The sequence below is a fragment of the Falco punctatus genome (genome assembly GCF_963210335.1).
Source record: "Falco punctatus genome assembly, chromosome: 16".
NCBI classification, from domain to species: Eukaryota; Metazoa; Chordata; class Aves; order Falconiformes; family Falconidae; genus Falco; species Falco punctatus.
In genome coordinates this window covers 2,707,555-2,724,947 of record NC_137596.1, presented here as the reverse complement: position 1 = coordinate 2,724,947, position 17,393 = coordinate 2,707,555, and the positions used below count along the sequence as shown (strand labels likewise).

Sequence of the window (17,393 nt, the reverse complement as noted above, 5' to 3'; positions counted from 1 at the left end):
AGCAAGGGGGGGTTTCTCTTTTTGTCAACCATTTAACTAGTCTGCTCTTCCCACTCTTGTTTTTTTGGCCAGGGATTGAGGTAGCTGTCGCTGTTAGTGTCCTGGATGCATCTTCATGTACATCCCCGATGGGTTCCTTCCGTAGCTGTAAGGGGGAGCACGTGGCTTTATAGAGTCAGGTTCTGCCAGGCTTTTACGAAACCAGAGCAGAAGGCGAGGTCAGAAATCAGACAAGGAGTGGGATTTCTCCAGCTCCTGAAGAAAGCTGTTTGGCCACGCGGCTTTCCGAGTGTGTCGTGGTATCGAACTGCCTTGGATGCGCGGAGTGGTTTGGTTTTTACCCTGCCTCTGCCCTCAGTGTATTGTTGGACTTAGAGTTCAGAATTACTCAGACTACAGCTCCCGTGATGCATCTTACATCCGTGGTTGGGGCTTGGCTTTTGGCAGGAGCTGTGGTTCTCCCTGCCTAGCTCCTCCTGCAGCCGTTCCTTCCTTCCAAATCCAGCAGGCGCAGCTGGAGCTTGAAGCATGCAACGGTTTCATCAAGTACCTCTCCTGCGGCTGTGTTGGCATATGCCTGTGTTTCTTCTTTGGGGGAGAAAAAAAAAAAAAAAAAGAACTTTAGACTATTTTTTTTAAAAAAAACCTCCACACCTTGAAAAAAACAAAAATTGCTGAGCAAGGAAATAATTGTCAGCGGCGCGAGGAGTGCTTGTGTGTCTTCTGCAGCAATTAGCAAACCTGAGCGCAGGCTTGGCTGTCTTTCCAATTAAACTCTGGCAAGCTGGAATACATGAGGTGATAATGAAGCAGAGAGTTTTGGAGCTACTCTGCTTGCTATTTTGAGGATATGGGAGCTTTAGGCTCTCTGGCTGAAACAGCCACTGAAAGTAATGGGCTGGACAATCTCACCCCATTACTTTTAATGGGATTGAGAGCGCGCGCGCGCGGGATCAGCGCACTGACACGGGGGGAAGCAGGGGAGCTGTTTTCACGTATCATTCACGTTATGGCCAACACTGGGAAAGTGGCCCCCTGGCAGTGGAAGCCAAGCTGCTTGCAGTAAGTTACAGGGTTTGGCAGCAGATAGGAGGAGGAGTAGCAGGGAAGATGCATAAAGGCAGGTACTGGCATCTGCTGCGAGCTGGGGCTTAATGTGGTCAAGGCATGTCATGGGGAGAGGGACAGCGGTACGGGAGGGGTCCCTGGGCATGCTTTGGGCCACGAAAGGGCACGAGCAGGTTGCCAAGTCCTTCCCTTACACTGATCTTCCCTGCTTTACCGTCCTACTTCTTGCCCGTGATCATTACACACTAGGCTTTTTTCTTTTCTTTTTTTTTTTTTTTTTTCCTTTTTGCTGAAGCCGGTGAGCACTGCTAGCAAAGTATTTACAGTGCAAAGATCCAGCCAGCAGGACCAGTTGCAGAAATCGTGCAGTTTCAGGTCGATCAGGAAGCCAATAACGCTCTAGAAAGGGAGCGGGCATGGTCATGAGGCAAAGTAAATATTGCAGGATTAAAGATTCAGGCTGAATGCCCCAACCTGCAGCTGGTGTCGCGGATGCTCAGCATCTTCTCTGGACCCAGGCGAGGTGACCGGTGCAGACTCAGACAGAAGCAGCGCAGCCTAGCAGTGGTCCTGGCAGTCCGGGTGATGGATTTGGTTCTCGTGGTGGGACTGAATCTGCTACCACTGGGACGTTGAAGGAACGTGGTCCGGACAGGGCGGCAATCAGCCTCCTGCAGCCTGAAATTTGCCCACTCGCTTTCCTTTCTCTTACAACTGAGCGTGGCCAAAGCCCTGCCAGCACACCGTAAAGCTTCAATACCTCAATCAAAGCCACTTTCCTGCAGAAAGGGACGGAAATGTGATGATTAGATAATACCTTGCATCTTGTGGCTTTCTCCCCTTGCCTGTCATTGGCGCCTTGTTCACTGGCGGAGGGTGGGACCTGTTCTCCTGCTGCCCCTTCCATCCAGGCACCATGTGCTCTTCCAGCGGGTTCTAACAGAAGGGAAAGAGTAGGGACTGCAGCGAACGTGCCTCCAACTGTGATTAATCTGGAATTCCTGGTCCCTTGGCTGAGTTACTCATCCGTGCCAGTTTGGTAAGGCCACCATAAGTGAGGTTCCCCAAGCTATTCAGGTGCCTCGGCTCCTGTTCCGAGAGCTCCAGAGGAACGGAGATCCACCTGTGGGGCTGACCCAAGGTGACATGTTCATGTCACTGGTCTCCTTCAGCTCAGGACCAGTGGGTGGCCCAAGAGGAGATGGTGTAGCATGGACCAGTGCTGCACAGCAGGTCTCTGACCCCTCCTTCTCACCTCCTAAGTGGGAAGGCGGCTTAAAGAGTTTTCTGAAATTGCTGCGAGTTGGCAAGGAGGGGAAAAATAAAATAGAAGCTGAAGATCAGAAATTTTAAGGGAAAAAAAAAACCAAACAACCAACCTCGGCTGTGGAAGAATTGCAGCATGCTGTGAGGTAACCGGCAAATACTATTTAATTAAAAGATACACAGAAGTAACGGCGTTGGCGAGGCTGGAGCGTGATTTCCCAGTAATAGAAGGACCGCGGGGTTCCCTGCCTCTGACTGTCGTGTCATCTTCAAGTGAGAGTGTGGATGCGCTTCGGTGCTTTCCCTGCCTTCTGCGGGGATGAAAGGGTCGCGGCTGCTCCGTCTTGAAGGAGCCGGGGCAGTTGCCAAGGGTGCCCGGTATGGGAAGGGTTGGAGGAGCTGGGCACTGGACTTCATGGGATTTGAGGCAGGAGGAGCTGATGGATGCGGGGCAGACGGGCTTGAAGCCAGTGACCGTGATCTCCTGGGTCGGGCAGAGGATAACTGGGTTTGCTGCGTGTTTCCAAGGGTGGAAGTGGTTTGTGCTTTCCTGTAACTGCCCATCTTTCTAGGCTTGAAAGCCGTTCTGGTGAAGCCACCCAGGGTGGGAGGTGTGAGAAGCCACTGTTGACCCAGAGCGCTGCAATAGGTGTGACCTGTACAGCGCTCTGCTTTTATTTTCATTATTTTTTCTCTCCAGCGTGTCCAAAATCTATCAGGGCAGTATGGAGCCTTGCAGGGCTTATTGCAAGTGTTCCCGTAGCCACATTCTCCCAGTCGAGCGGAGGTATTATGGGGTGGCCTGGGTGGGGGGTGAGGCTGGTATGCCTCCTGCTCTATGCAGATCTCTAGACCTGCATGTAAATGTGGCTCTCTGTATGCCAGGGGAGCGCAAAATGTGTTATTTATTCCAACATGAGATGCTCTCACCAGGCTTCGGGATAATGTCGTGCTGTGTGTGTGGCTAATGTCGCTCGGCTTGCAATGGGACATGCAGGGGTCCTACAGCAGGAGCGAGGAGCAGCGCAGCGCTTTTCAATGAAATGAGAAAGCCGGGTGTTTTGTGATGAAATCAGGTCTTTGGAGAAAACACTGTCTTCTTAAGGAATCCAAAGACATGGATCTCATCTCTTCCTCCCTGTCTTTTGGTTGTTTTCATCCAGATTTTAGACCATCTTACAGACTGACAATCCTGCCTGGTGTGAAGGAGCACACCGTGATGCCCGTGCAATCACGGGAGGTGGAGCAGGGAGGCTTGACCCAGCTTAGGCTGGCCCGAGCCATCTTCTGAACACCCTTGCAGCCCCCCTGTTTCATACGGACCCCGTGTGCTGCGATATCTGGGGCTTTTCCAGCCTCTTGGGCACGTCCTCACAAAGGCATTTGGGTTCCCCGTGGAGCTTGTTTCATCAAGTGTGATGAGAGAGGTGCTGAGGAAAGGTGTGATGGGTTTCATACGTGTCCTCCACCCTTTCCTCTCTGCTAGGGTGGTGGTGTTTTTCTACTGTATGGAGTTGAATACACAGCTCCTGGGTTTTGGGGGGGTAGAAGAGGAAGAAAACAGCTGGAGGAACAAGTGATGTGGCATCGGTGCCACTGCAGAGCTTGTCAGGCAGCTCCCCAAGTGACTGGGGTCTGAGCTGACAAGCAGAGCGGGGGCGGGGGGTGACGGACAGCCTGGGGCCATCCGAACCCTCGACTGGCCAGGGGATTGCCTGGGGGAGGCAGAGTGGACAGACAGGGCAAGGGACAGGGCTCAAAGTGCCTGTTAGCCTCTCCTGCCCCCGCTGTTCGTGTCCCAGCGGGCACGAGGTGCTCTGTAGAGTACATGTGGGTCGCATCAGCTGGTGCAATGCATCCGCTGGAGTGCGACCCAGACAGACGCGCCGGTGGCCTGGTTGTCCCCCCCCAGCATCCCTGGCTGCTCTGCCGACTCCTCCGCATCAGCGAGTGCGGTCTCACCAGTGCGCATCTCCTGCTGGTAGGAGGATGCGGCTGGTGATGAGTCAGTCAGGTTCGGGGGCTGACCTGGGGGAGTGACAAGGAGAGGCAGGGGATGCGTGGGAAGGTATTGGCGTGTTGCTGAAGTTTCTCTCGCAGCCTTGTTCCTGACCTTCCTGCAGCGCCCTGCTGCCTCGAAACAAGAGATGCGTTTTGTGGCTGGAATGGAGCAGCACGTACAATGGGCTGTAGTCAAAAGCAGATTAAATCCTCGGGAAGTCCTTGAAGTGCAGGTCAAACCCCCCAGCGAGGTGAATTGGCCGTAGCCCCACCAAACAATCCAGATGTCCTCCCAGGGAGGGTCTGAGCTCCAGGGCTGCGTCCAAGCTGAGGAGCTGAGCAAAGCACGACGGAAGTGGCAATGGGATGGCAGCTCCTGCAAAATGCCACAGAAATCACGTAAAGTGGGGGGGGGAAGGCTGGAGCTACACCTGCGTGAGGCTGGGAAATGAAACGCTGACCCCGCAGGGGTGGAGGGGGCCGGGGTGTTGCAGGCGGTGGGCTGAGCATCTCTTCTTGGCGAAGCCTTTGGAAGCAGGACGTGGAGGGAGCAAGCGGGAACCCGGGTGTGCGATACTGCCCGAGGGGCTGGGGCCGTGGGCAGCCTTCGCCGATGGCTCTGGGGAGGGGTTGGTGAGATGATGTGGATGTCTCCAGCTGCACCGGTTATCTGAGCAGCAGAGCTCGAGCAGTGCGAGCAGGAGTTCAGGTGTTATCGCTAGTGGTAAGGAAAGCGGACTCTTGTTCCTAACTAAGCTTTTCTTTGTTTTTCTTTCAAATAAAACAAATGCTGGGTGAAAGTTAGGACTTTTACAACAGGAAAAACATGAAAAATACTTTCTCCTGCATGTGAGGTGTGGTTTAGCTGCAGAACCTGCTGCCCCAAGACCAAAGCAAAGCATTTCAAATGATTTGACTAATGTAAACTTGTACCTGTGCATGCAAAGGTGTGAAAGCTGTTCATTTAAAATGGTTCACGTACTTATGGCTGTCTTACTCTGGGGTAAATAGGGGTTTTTTTCCTACAGCGGCTCCTTCAGGGAGAAGTTAAAAAAAAAAAAAAAGAGAGAAAATATAAAAAACCCGAAGAATGACTGGATTTGAGTTTTGTAAGGATTCTTCTTCACTTGCTGGATGCTCCCCAAACAGGACATTGTTGTAAGAGGTTCAAAAAGGTACCTTGGCTGTAGAGGGTTGGGGAGGAGGGTGGGGAATATAGACAAATTCAGGGTACTGAACGTGGGGACTAAAGCCTCTGTGTTGCTGATAGAGGGAAGAAAAAAAAAAAAAAAAAAAGCTCTTCAAAACACTTCAGTGCTGAGTTACAACTTGGAGGTGTCTCTTTTCCCTTCATTAGGCAGGGAACACAGGGAAATAATTCTCTTTGCTCAGCAGCATGAATCCCTGTCTTTCCCCTGCTGCCGGTTGTGTTTCCCGCTAAGAAGCAACTTTTAATTGTCTGGTAGCAGGGCAGGGCTCGTTCCTGGGTTTCTCCAGTCTTCCCCTTGAAGCTTTTTGTGCCGGTGCCTTTCGAGGCACCTCGGAGAGCTGGCTGCCAGCGTACTGCGGTATTCCGAGGGATGTGCCTGTCCAAAGCTGTTTGTCCCAGAGAACCCCCTCCTGGGGGACGGCTGGCTCTGGGATTTTTTTCACGGAGTTGAAACAGACTCCATGAAAATCAGCACACTCAAGTTTTCCTGTTATTTTCCATTTGTGGGATGTTTTTTTTTTGTTTGTTTGTGTGTTTTTTGGGTTTTTTTTTGTTTTTTTTTTTAACTCAAAAGGATGTTTGGTAGAAGTTTTAAGGGCCCTGCAGACTTGCACTCTTCAGCACCAGAAATTCCCCTTAGGGAACGCAGCGATAGGGCTGGCTTGTTTTGGTGATGCTGCTGCATCCGAGCTGCAGATCCGTGCCTTCTCCAGCAATGTTTTAGGTCTTAACAGAGGTTTAAATTTCATGGAATTTTCCTTTGGCGTGCAAAGCTGAGCTGTCCTCTCCATGGTGGTGGTTACCCCGTGCAGCAGCAGGAGAGGAGCCTGTGCCATCCCAAAATCTCCAGCCAGAACTGGCTCCAGCTCGGGGCCCTGGTTTCTGCAAATTCTGCTGTACGTGCCTTCTCCCTTGAACACGAACGGGGCTTCCAGGTCTGCGGACCGTCAGAGAATAGCCCTTTCGCACAGTTGAGTTTTACATCTCGGAGCAATGAGCTGGCAAACACCTCTGCTCCATCTGTTTTCCTTCGTTGATGGATTCTTTAAAGTCAGATTGTGGTCCCACAGGGACACACTCAACTAATCCTCTGCTTTTAAGATTTTATTTGTGCAATAAATGGATGACAAGGTGGTTTGCAAGTACATAACACAATAAATGGGTTTATAAATGCAACTTTTCTGCAGAGCACTATAGAATAAAATATAATATCACTACAGCATTTAACACTGATCTCTGATTCATTCATATTTCAAACAGTAATGTGCCCATTTTCTCATCTGGGAAGCCGGGTAGGTTTTTTAATACATTTTTATAAATTAACCAGGCACAGATTTAATAATAACTTGCATTTGTATAGCTCTTTCATCTCTGAGGATCTCAGCTTGGTCGGCAGACTTAACAGTGTAATATCGAAATGAGGTGTCGGAGGATCCATTTGCTCTCTGCTGAAATGCAGCGGTAGTTTGGGTTGCTCGGCAGCGCTCGCGGATGCAAAGGGCGTTGAGGGAGGAAGCTGGAATCCGGCAGAAGGAGAACTTGGAGGGGAAGGATGCGCTTGCTTGATGGGTGCTAAAATCCCCTGGAGAAGAGGTCACAGGGATGCTTGAGGAAATCTCTGTGAGACAAGCAAGGTGGTTACTGAGCCTGGAAACCAGGCTGTTGAAGAAACAAAGAAGAAAATGCGCCTTCACACATTTCTTCTAACTTTTGGGATGCAGCGTTACTAGGAAGGGTGAAGCCAAGAACATGGAAAGACTTGGGAGACTGGGCTTTTCCGTCCGTAATGTGCTTTAGCAAGATACCCAACAGCAAGCAACTTTATCCATCAGAACAGCAAACCTCTAAGGTTTGCTAAGGTTAATCGTAAAATAAGATTTCTCAAAGTGACCAAAACCTCTTGCATTTGGTGAGGTGGGACCTTCTGGTGCCACCTGAGCTGGCCAGCTTAAAGCAGGAGGGGTTGAGCTTCTTTCCTTGGAGACTTCCATGCTCTTTCAAGATGTCCCACACAAACTCTTTGCTTCTGAGTTCCCCAAGTGAGACGGGGTTTTTTTCCAACCCTCTGTCCTTCCCAGTCACCGTGGTTTGGTGTCACTTAACACAAGGACATCTGGTGTGGAGGACACCTATTCCCTATCCCGGCAAGGAAAAGTTTAGAATGAAGCTCATGCATGTAACGTGCAATTGGAAAAAATACTTACAGATCGCAAATTGCCCTCTCTGTAGAAGGAAAACATGAGAAAATAGAAACGTGATATTTATGTTAATACAAAGTTTTTAAAATTTAATTTAAGAGACCAGCTGTTTGTGCTTCTCTTATACGAGCTTAATTGGTATATAATAGCATAGTTAATTAAATACAAATCAATAGTTTAAAACAGCTAATTGATATTTAATATGTATGGGAAAATATAACTTAGTTGTAATATAATTAACTCAATATTAAATAAGCAATGGAATTGCAATTATGCCTTTACAATGATTATAAAGTTTATCGTTCTTTAATAAACTTGCAATTAGACAGGATGAGCTGAAAAATTATTAAACAGGTATTATTGGGCTATTAAACATTTATTATCATTCCTGGTGGAATACAGCTACACAATAGTACGCATTGTGATTGTGTTAATAAACCTTTATTACTGCTCTGCAGCTTTAGCCTTTACTGCACCGGTTGATCAGAAACCAAGTTCCCTCCCTGAGTTGTGGGTGGAGGAATTGCCTTGAAATTGAGTAAGGAAATCCCAGATGACAGGAGAAATAAGGAATTCTTTGTCTGGTGGGTGCTCTTCTGCAAGTTTTGAGGAGAGTTAACGCAGGTACTTTTGAGCAAGTCGCAAACCTGGTTCTGCCATGTATTTTCCGAACAAGATGCTTCAGCTCACCCTTCTTCACAGTGCTTGCAACGATAAACTTCATCTCGTTTCGCTCTGCTGGGAAAAATCAATTGCCATTGCAGGGAGACAGATGGGACTTGTTTTAGGGGTGGGGGACATGCATGGGTTAAACCATTCTGGTTTCAGTGGTATCTCAGCAGCCCCCCTAAAGCCAAAACATTTAAAATGCTGGGTATCTGCTTAACTATTTTAGCTTTAGGTAGCCACTAAAAGCCGTGGAGTGGTGAGACATCCTTAGGCGTCAGAGTCGTCTTGAAGTATTTTACCTTTTAAAGGCACTCTCAAGTATTTAAAGGTGCCTTTAGCTATAAAGATTTTTGCATGTTCTCACAAATTTATGGTATGAATTATTATAATGCAGTGCTCTTGTTAGCGCCTTTCATCATGGCATATCAAAGTGTTTTATAAGCATTAATTATAGTACCCCTCAGGGAGGCAAGTGGAAGATAGACACCCATGCCGGTGTGCGCTGATCCAGGCTCCAGATGGGTAATAACCCAGATCGCATCCGGATCAGGCTGCGTGGCTCAGCCCTGACCATCCCTCATCCTCTAAAGGTTAAGTTGTGCCTGGCACCTCCTGGGTAGCAAAGCCGGACCTCCTCCTTGGGAGCATCCCGAGCCGGACCTCCGAGTGGTGGGATGTTCATCCCCAGGTAGGCTGCGGTAGTGCTCCCTCCATCACTGCTTGGGTTCAGGATGCTCGTGGTGATGTCTGTGGTCCATAGAGAGCGCATCAGCCCCTGCCACGCCGGGTCTTGTGCGTTCGGGGGAAAAGTCCAGCCAGCATCTGCCAACAGGTCCGTGTGCGTGTGCCGGGATGCGTGTCTGAATTCTGAGCTAGGAACAGTGGTTTGCTCGACCCTGCTGCCTTGTGTGACGCTCATCTAATTGTGCTGGTTTAATTACGCTTTGATACCTCGGTGCTTATTGAAGGCTCGATAGGAATCGATGCCGTTTTGCTTTCCTATCAATAAAGGCATAAATGCCTCTGGCTGGCGCCGCGGGCTCTGGGTAGCTGGCCCCGGAGGCTATCGGCAGGTTCACGGCTCTCCAGCCACATGCTCGCGGAGTGTCCGTTTCCACAGGCGTTGCACAATCCTTGATGGAAACCCCACTTGAGGTTCGGCAAGGTCCTCCTGATGCCAGCCATCGGAGTGCTGAGGGAGGCGACCTGCGCTGACCGTCCTTCAGCCCGAGCCGAGCAGCAGTCGGGAGCAGCTGAGGCATCTAACGCTCTGCGAGTCAGCGCCTTGCTGGGGGTGTCTGCGGTTGTGGTCGATCGTGTCGCCTCCATCCTGCAGAGCAAGAGGGCTGGTTTCCACCTTCACGTCAGAGGTGGGAGAAGGTTGCTCTTTACCTCTTCCTGTTAATTAGGCCTCTTGATTCAAGAAACCACTGAGGATGCAGATAGTTGATTCATCTGCCCTGAATTGTCTAAACTTTAGGCATCTCCATCCAAGTCAGTCGCTACCTCTTACGGCCAACAAGAGTTACAAGCACCTCAAAGTCCTCTCAGGTAGGTGAAGTGAGTCACATTCTGGAGATGCCAATTTCTCTCTGGGGCATTGCCTGAGGTAGCAGTGTGGATTTAGGGGAGCAATTCAATTTCAGCTTATTCTAAGCATCTCAAGAGACTTACTTTTGTCTGAGCATCAGCTTCAGCGGGATTATGTGTGTAATTTCTTTTGGTTAGATGCTGATGTCCTCCCAAGTGGGAGCCTCAGGACCAGGAACTGTTGGTCCTTAGCAAGGTGGAGCCCTGCTTAACGTTAAAAGTGCTTGAACTAGTCTTGCGTGTACCCTGAGTGTCCTGGGGTCAAAAGAAGTATGGTTTTTCTGGGTTCAGGCTCACGCTGTGAGCAAGAGGAGGCTGCTAACCCCTCTGCTGGGATGCCATGGCAGCTCGCGGTGTTAGGGAGGGATACCCTCGTATCTGGGTATATACCCACAAAAATCTGGGAGTCTTCCCTGCACGTCACACTGCACTGAGCAACTTTCCTCTTCCTCTGGACCCAATCCAGCTCTGCAATTCAAACCCACGTTTGCATCATGGCGCTAAAAGCCAGGGCTGCCAGGCAGTGCTCGCTCTGCTCTAAAGCTGTCGCTGCGCTCCCGACTCTCCTGCTTCGCTGCCTCTTGCGGGTGGCACAACTTCGTGACACTCCCGAGTGCTCCTTCCTTGGCAGAGAGGGGCTCTAAAGAGTTCGCAGCCACATTAAGTAAACATCAAAGGGGCTTTGATCAGCAGGGCTCTGCAGAGCACAGAAGCCCCCGAGGAGCTCTGCAGGTCCGCAGGCAGCATCGGGGACACGGTACCTTAATTTTCTCCACTGTGACACAGGAGAATTTATTTGAAGAACCAGAGCTTTTTGCTGCTCTGAGATGCACGCAGGGAGAGCATGCACGCGTGCAGCCTGCTTCTGGAAAAAAATCCATGTTCAGATCTCTCCCTGTTTGTTCCCGATAGTGAGAAAGCACCATTAAGAAATCAAGGCATCAAAGGCACGCGCGTCCTCGGTCTGGGGCACTTCGCTGCTTGTAGGGTCACTTGCTTGCTTCTAAAGAGCAAGATGCCTCAAGCCAGACTTATCTTCCCTTCTGAGGGCTGTTTCCCATTTTACTTTGCTGCCCGCTAAGGGAGAAAGGGATTAAAGAGCCCACGTTGCGGCAACGCACTGACGTGGAGGAAGATGCGGCTCGTTCCCTCTGCGGAGTGCTTAAGAAACGGGTGAGGGAGGGGATGGCGACCCTCCTGTCTCTAGATACACGTGGCTAAAAAGCAGCTGGAAGCAGTTGGTTTGGGACCCCCAGCAAAGCTCAGCTCCGTGAGGCTGACCAAAGACTTCGGTTACATGCTTTACCTGAACGGTGTAACCCGCAGGATTCGCTCCCTGCAGCATCCCGTGCGCTTGCTCTTGTCCCCAGCCGAGTCCTCTAACATCGTTCTCTCTTCTCTTGCAGAACTGGGGCTCCCGGGAAGAGGATGCTGCCTAGTGCTGGGGTTCATGTACAAGGAGAAGTACCGCAGGATGACTGAAGGTGAGCAGTTCCCTCGCCTTCTATTCTTCCTTCCTCTTCAGCCGTCTCATTGCAAGGGATGCGGATGCGCCGCTGCTAGAAACGTGCTAGGTTCTTGTTCACACCAAGGAGAAAATCCTGCTTCCCCTTTGATCTCTGAACATCTTAGCGGGTATGGATGTGGGAAGCCTATTGCACGAAGCCGCGAGAGAAGAGCGGGAGCTTAGTAGTTCCACGCATCCAAAATCCACTGTCTTTTCCGAAGGAAAGGATGTGTCACACGGGAAGCGCTTCCAGCAATTGCTGCATCCAGTCTTTTTATTCTACTTGGGTGGTGGTGCCTCACCGTGGCACCTTCAGAGACCCAGTTGCCTTTGCAGCCCTCGGAGGTGGCATTCCATTGCTCGTCAAGCCTCTGCGCTCTGGCAGAGATCTTGCTAGAATTTCCCTGTTCTATATTCTAGTCATCCCGCAAGTACTTTATGAGCATTGATTAATCCATATAAATATCATAAATAATTATGAAGCGTAATAACTAAACAAAAACTATTTATGCTTGGAAGAATTGGCACCCTTGCTTCTGGTAGCTTCGTTGCTTGGCTTCTTTTTCTGAAGCAAACCCTGGTGCGGCACATCTCTGCTTAACGCTGGATGAGAGAAGGATTAAAGATTGCAGATGGATGGAGGGGTCTTGAGGATGTGTCAAGGAGAGTTTGGCTGCCCTGAGCTGCAAACTTGAGCCAAACGTGGATTTGGGGGGGGGGGGGGGGTGTCTTTGATTGGAAATTCTTTGGACAAAGGGTGCGCTCGCTTGCTTCGCTGCGCTGCCTTTGGCTTGCGTGGGGTGGTGTGTGGCCAGCGGCTAGCCGTGGGGGTGTCTGCCCCTGCAGGAAGCCTTGTCTTGACAAGAGTAAGAGTTGCGTTAGCTTTCACGGGGTAAAACTCTGGTGGAGACCAGTTTATGGCTCAAAAATCAGTTAGAAGATCAAAGGTTCCTTCAGTTTCCCAGGAGCCCTGATTCCGAGCTGCTAACATGGAGGAAAGTACTTCACAAGCCTTCACCTTGTGCTTGTTAATTATCACGTGCTTTTTAAACATTGATTAGAGTGTGTTTTTAACAGGAAGGGGTTGCCCCTTGGGAGAAGGGATGGCAGAGTCTCCTCCGACTGCCGTGAAAAGGTGCAGTCCCTCTCAGTGCCTCCCTGTCCCTCGATCCTCTCGGAGAGGCTGCCTGCGGCTGTGCTCAGACGGGCAGGAGCACCCTGGGGATGCTCCCAGGGTGCCCGAGAGCTTGGCAGGACCACGGGCACACCTGGGCATCCCGCCGATCCTTGGGGATCGTTGGCAGGACGACGGGCACACCTGGGCATCCCGCCGATCCTTGGGGATCGTTGGCAGGACGACGGGCACACCTGGGCATCCCGCCGATCCTTGGGGATCGTTGGCAGGACCACGGGCACACCTGGGCATCCCGCCGATCCTTGGGGATCGTTCACAGAAGCTCCTGTTCCCCCCCTGTTGGATTCAAAGCCTGCGTCCGCCTCCGAAGTGAGCTCCCTTTTCAGGTGGAACATGGCTTTGTGTGGAAAACAAAGAAACATGAAAGGGCAAAAGGAAAAGCCTTTGTGTGGGAAAGGGAACAAAGTGTTCCTGCCTGGCGCTGTGCAGCCAGCAAGTTTCTGGCCCCTGCAGGACCATTATGTTTAAAGGTACAATCTGCCAAAAAACAAAGCCGGGGGATTTCCATGGCTACAGAGACTCTAGGACTTGTGTTTTCACTAGAGGCGGTTCTGGATGACAATTGCAAGCTTCCAGTTTGGGAGGTTTTGGTGGGTTTCAGTGCAAAGCAAGCCATGGAGGGCAGATGTCTGGTCACCTACAGAAGCACAGCAAAGGTGTTTCCTACCCAAAGTGCCTGAGCCAGGCTCTTGGGGCCGGCTCCCTCGCAGGGATAAGGAAAAAAAACAGCTTCCCTTTTGTGTTTTTGCCAAGTGAGAGGTTTTCCTCTTTTTATTGCGTGATGGTGCTAATGAATAGCCCTATTAATAATTACAGGGTAGCTGAAGGATCTGAAAGCAGAGGTAGGCAGTGGGGCAATGGGATAATTATGAGGTGTGGGGTCTCCATCGTACTGGAAATGGGTAATTACAGGGATCATTAGAACCTTGCTCTCACTTAACGGAGTCATCTACAAAATGCTCTTGTAGGTAGAGAAGCACGAGAGGACTTAGGCAGGGTCTCATCAGCGTGCAAGGATCGCTTCGGGGTGGGAAAGCGTTTCTCTCGGCTGTCCCCACGGAGAAGATCCAGGCTGGGCACTTGCAGCCAGCGTGGGAACCTCTTGCAGCAGGGCAAAATAAATTTCGTAGCTTGTGGATGATCTGCGGCCATGCCCAGCGAGGGTCTTTGGTAGCATGATGTTCTTTGTTTACCAACTGGCAAGTGATGGATGTCAGTTAATGCAACTGATTGCAGATGTGGGCTCTCCCGGCTGAGATGTCGAAGTGTCCGAGGACTTGTCTCTGTCAGTGCTGGTTATCACCTACCATTCCTTGTACCGACATCTGTCCGCCCGTGCCGTGAAAAAAAAACCATGTCTGGGTGAGGTGCTTGTGTCCCTCCCAGCTGTAAGGCAACAGAGCAGCGTGGGTGGCTGCTGCTGGCACCGCTGGTGATGTGCAAAGCAAAACCAATGCGGGCACTCCCCTTGTGGCTGGCATTGCTGCGCTGCACGGGATGCAGTGGGCTCTTGCTGCGTTGGCACCGGGAAAAGTGCTGGAATTGGGCACGGTGTGGGGATGCGCATGGGCTGGGAGCGGGACGGCGCCGCTGCAGCATGGCTGCTGTACACAGATTCCTTTGCTGTGATTGACGAGTGCCTGGTCTGCGTGCTGGGATCGCTGTTCGGCGCGCGGCTGTGAGTTGTAGGCTGAGATGAAGCTGGTGACAGTTGTAGACAGAGGGAGAGAGAGGTAGGAGCTGTCTGTAATGACGGCCTTGCAATAAAGACGCTTTAGAGTTAATCCTCCACCATCTGTCTTCATTCTGCTAATAACCCACTCAATCAGATGCTGCCGGCTGTTTGTTAACACTCAGAAACAGATACACGCTCAGGGGGAGCGCGCTGTTTGCTGGTGAGGGGCCGGCTTCCCCTTGGGGACCAGCTCTCCCCTGACCACGGTGGTGGTTTCGTGGGGGCCGCGGCTCGTGGACGGGCTGGCCCAAGGCACGTGCCGTGCAAGGAGGGCGATGCCGAGGGCGGCGGTGAGCTGAGCTACCCTCCTTTCCCCAGGGCTTGTGCTTCCCCGGCTCAAGGGCATTATGGAGTAGAAAGGTGGTGACCTCCATCCCTCAAGAACAAGGATCTTGAATTAATCTGAAAACTGGAGCTTGTGTTTTCTGTTCCCTCTTCCCCTCCACGTTCAGTTCTCCTCCCCTCCCAAGGGAAGGCAAGGAGCGTGCTCTCCCAGCTCCTCTATCGTGCATGGTCCCTGCCTGTCCCGAGCTGGGCTTGCTCCCCGGCAGATATTTAGATGTCGGTCCTGCTCCTGCTATTTTTCTTCTTCTCTCCTGCCTTTGTCTTCTTGCCAGATCTAACTCGAGTCATTAGCAAGCGTCACTGCAGCAATTATGGCACTTTTTGGCTGCCATTCATAAAGCTACTAACGGGAACGATTAAGCGCTGAGAGGTGTCAGCCTTCTCCTTCACCACCTGTTCCCACCAGCCGTCGGCTGCTGGAAGGTGCCTACAACCATCTCCCCGCGCGCAGGGTAGTGGAGCTCCCTTCCCTTTCCAGACGCTTTGCTGGCTCCCGTGTTCTCGCATGCCATGGGCAGGTGGCATCTAGATGGGACAGAGCCAGTGCGTGGGGAGGGGAAGGGTGGGCTTCATCCTTGTGCCCAAGGTTGGGTGGTGACAGCAGCCACGGCTGGGAAAAGGGACAGGAGAAGGACTCAGTGCAGCAGCATCCTCCTGGACCAGCTAATGGTTAATGCTCTGTGCCCAAGGAAGGACAGGCTCCCCCTCTTCAGCTCCTTGCTTTCTGCGTTCCTGGCATCCACGCCGTCGGTTATGGACAGGCAGGAGGCTAAAAGCTGTACCTTAATCCGCAGGCGGTCCCTCGGCATCGGCCGCTGTAGATGCAAACTGGTGTGCCAGGAGAGGGGCTGGTGCCAGAGTTCTCTCCAGCAGCAGCCGCCCTCCATTTGCACCGTGGCTGGAAGCAGAACCCATTATTCTCCACAGATTTTTTGCATTCAAGGTGTCTCTGTTTGCTGTACAGAGCAATACCAGCAGCCATGACTGCAGAGTTGCAGCTCGACATAGCAACGAGTGCTGGTCTGTGTTTAATTGGGAGAGGGAGTTGCTTGGCAAATCGTATTTGCTGGGTAATGACTGTAGAAATCTGCTCAGATAAGAGCTGATGAATCCGAGGCAGATTTTTCTGTAAAGGCCACGCGAGGCTGTCGGTCAGCATAAGACAAACCTTGAGTTTTGGGAGTACGGAGAGTGTGAGGGCTTTGAAGTTTTGCACTTTGCAAACCTCGCCTGGATTCTTCTGGTCAGAAGGTTGGGAATCTTATCCTTTAAATAAGGATATTTATTATATCCAACCCTTCGCGCTGCTACTCACATGAAGCTCTGCTGGCTCTTGCCGGGGGAAGGTGGGCATCCCACAAGGATGCGGTTCACCCCCGAACCTCGGAGCATCCCGCAAGGATGCGGTTCACCCCCGAACCTCGGAGCATCCCACAAGGATGCAGTTCACCCCTGAACCTCGGAGCATCCCGCAAGGATGCGGTTCACCCCCAAACCTCGGAGCATCCCGCAAGGATGCGGTTCACCCCCGAACCTCAGACTTGGGGCAGGGCTGGTCCAGGGAAGCAGCAGTGGATCGAAGGAGAGCCAGCAGCGAGCTCGTGCATCCGTGCAGCCCCCCCCCAGGCTGCAGCTAGGAGGGGTGATTCAGATCAGCCTGGCTTGCTTCACACTCGTCAATTGCGAGCAGTGTAGCTCTAGATGTTGCTTTTTTTTTTTTTTTGGTCTTCAACCATCTCTAGTCTGCAGATAGATTTCAGTACTGCTAGACGTGGGGAGAGAATTGCGTATGCGTAGGAAAGCTGTTTTTATGGTTTATAATTATCTCGTACCCATCCTTAGAATAATTATAGCTCCTCCATTATTAATAATTGGCATCCCAGTCCTTGTCATAGATCATAAAATGGAGTGGAAGCTCAGCCCAGGGTTTGCAATAATGTACCTTGGTCTAAATTGAATAATTGGCAAAATGGTGAAAATTGTTAGGTTTTTTGCCCATTCCTTGGTGCTGGAATTAGTGAGATATTAGTGCAATTAGCCAGTGCTTCCATTTGAGGCTGCAATCATTTGGTTTGCAATTTAGAATAAATGTAAAAGCCCACTTGTGCTTCTGAACGGATTATTTGTCCTGTTTAAAAGTATCTAATGGGGTGGCTGTCATCTAAGCAAGATACATTTGACCCATTTCAATTTGTTTCCCTTTTAATCTGCTATCTGTTTTCCTGGATCTTTTTTTAATAAAAACATAAAGAAGAAGTGGGTGAGAGAGACCAAAGAGGGAGAGAATAAAAGCGTTATAGATCTGGAGTTTATCATAAGCCAAAGTAACTTGAAATCAAGGCTGTTAAACTGCAGAAAGCAATAAAAAGAAAACACTATTTGGAGATCGTTTAAAGGGCCGAGTGACTTGTCAATGAAAGGTTGCTCTATTCGACTGCTTCTTAATAGCTTCTCAAAGGGAATCTGCAGCTCTTGCAAGGACGAAGGCTGCGGGTGCTTTTGCAGCAGCTCTTCACTGCGGCAGGGAGCGCTGGGGTTAGCAGGGTGCTGGGGTGCTGCAGCGGCGGTGCCGAGACGGGTGAAACCCAATGCTGAGAAGGACAAGAAAG

The 17,393-nt window shown here is 50.9% G+C and overlaps 1 protein-coding gene across 8 annotated transcripts in view; it reads left to right on the top strand.

The window, feature by feature from the left end:
- KIRREL3 (kirre like nephrin family adhesion molecule 3) overlaps nucleotides 1-17,393 on the top strand; it is a 340,228-nt gene that overhangs the window by 204,395 nt on the left and 118,440 nt on the right. For 7 of the 8 annotated variants that reach the window (XM_080366564.1, XM_080366568.1, XM_080366562.1 and 4 more), the window contains one exon: nucleotides 11,409-11,486. The exons of the other annotated variant lie outside the window; for it this stretch is intronic. In XM_080366564.1, coding sequence (XP_080222690.1) covers nucleotides 11,409-11,486 — 78 coding nt within the window. The remainder of the gene's footprint in view (nucleotides 1-11,408; nucleotides 11,487-17,393) is intronic. 8 annotated transcript variants of the gene reach the window in all.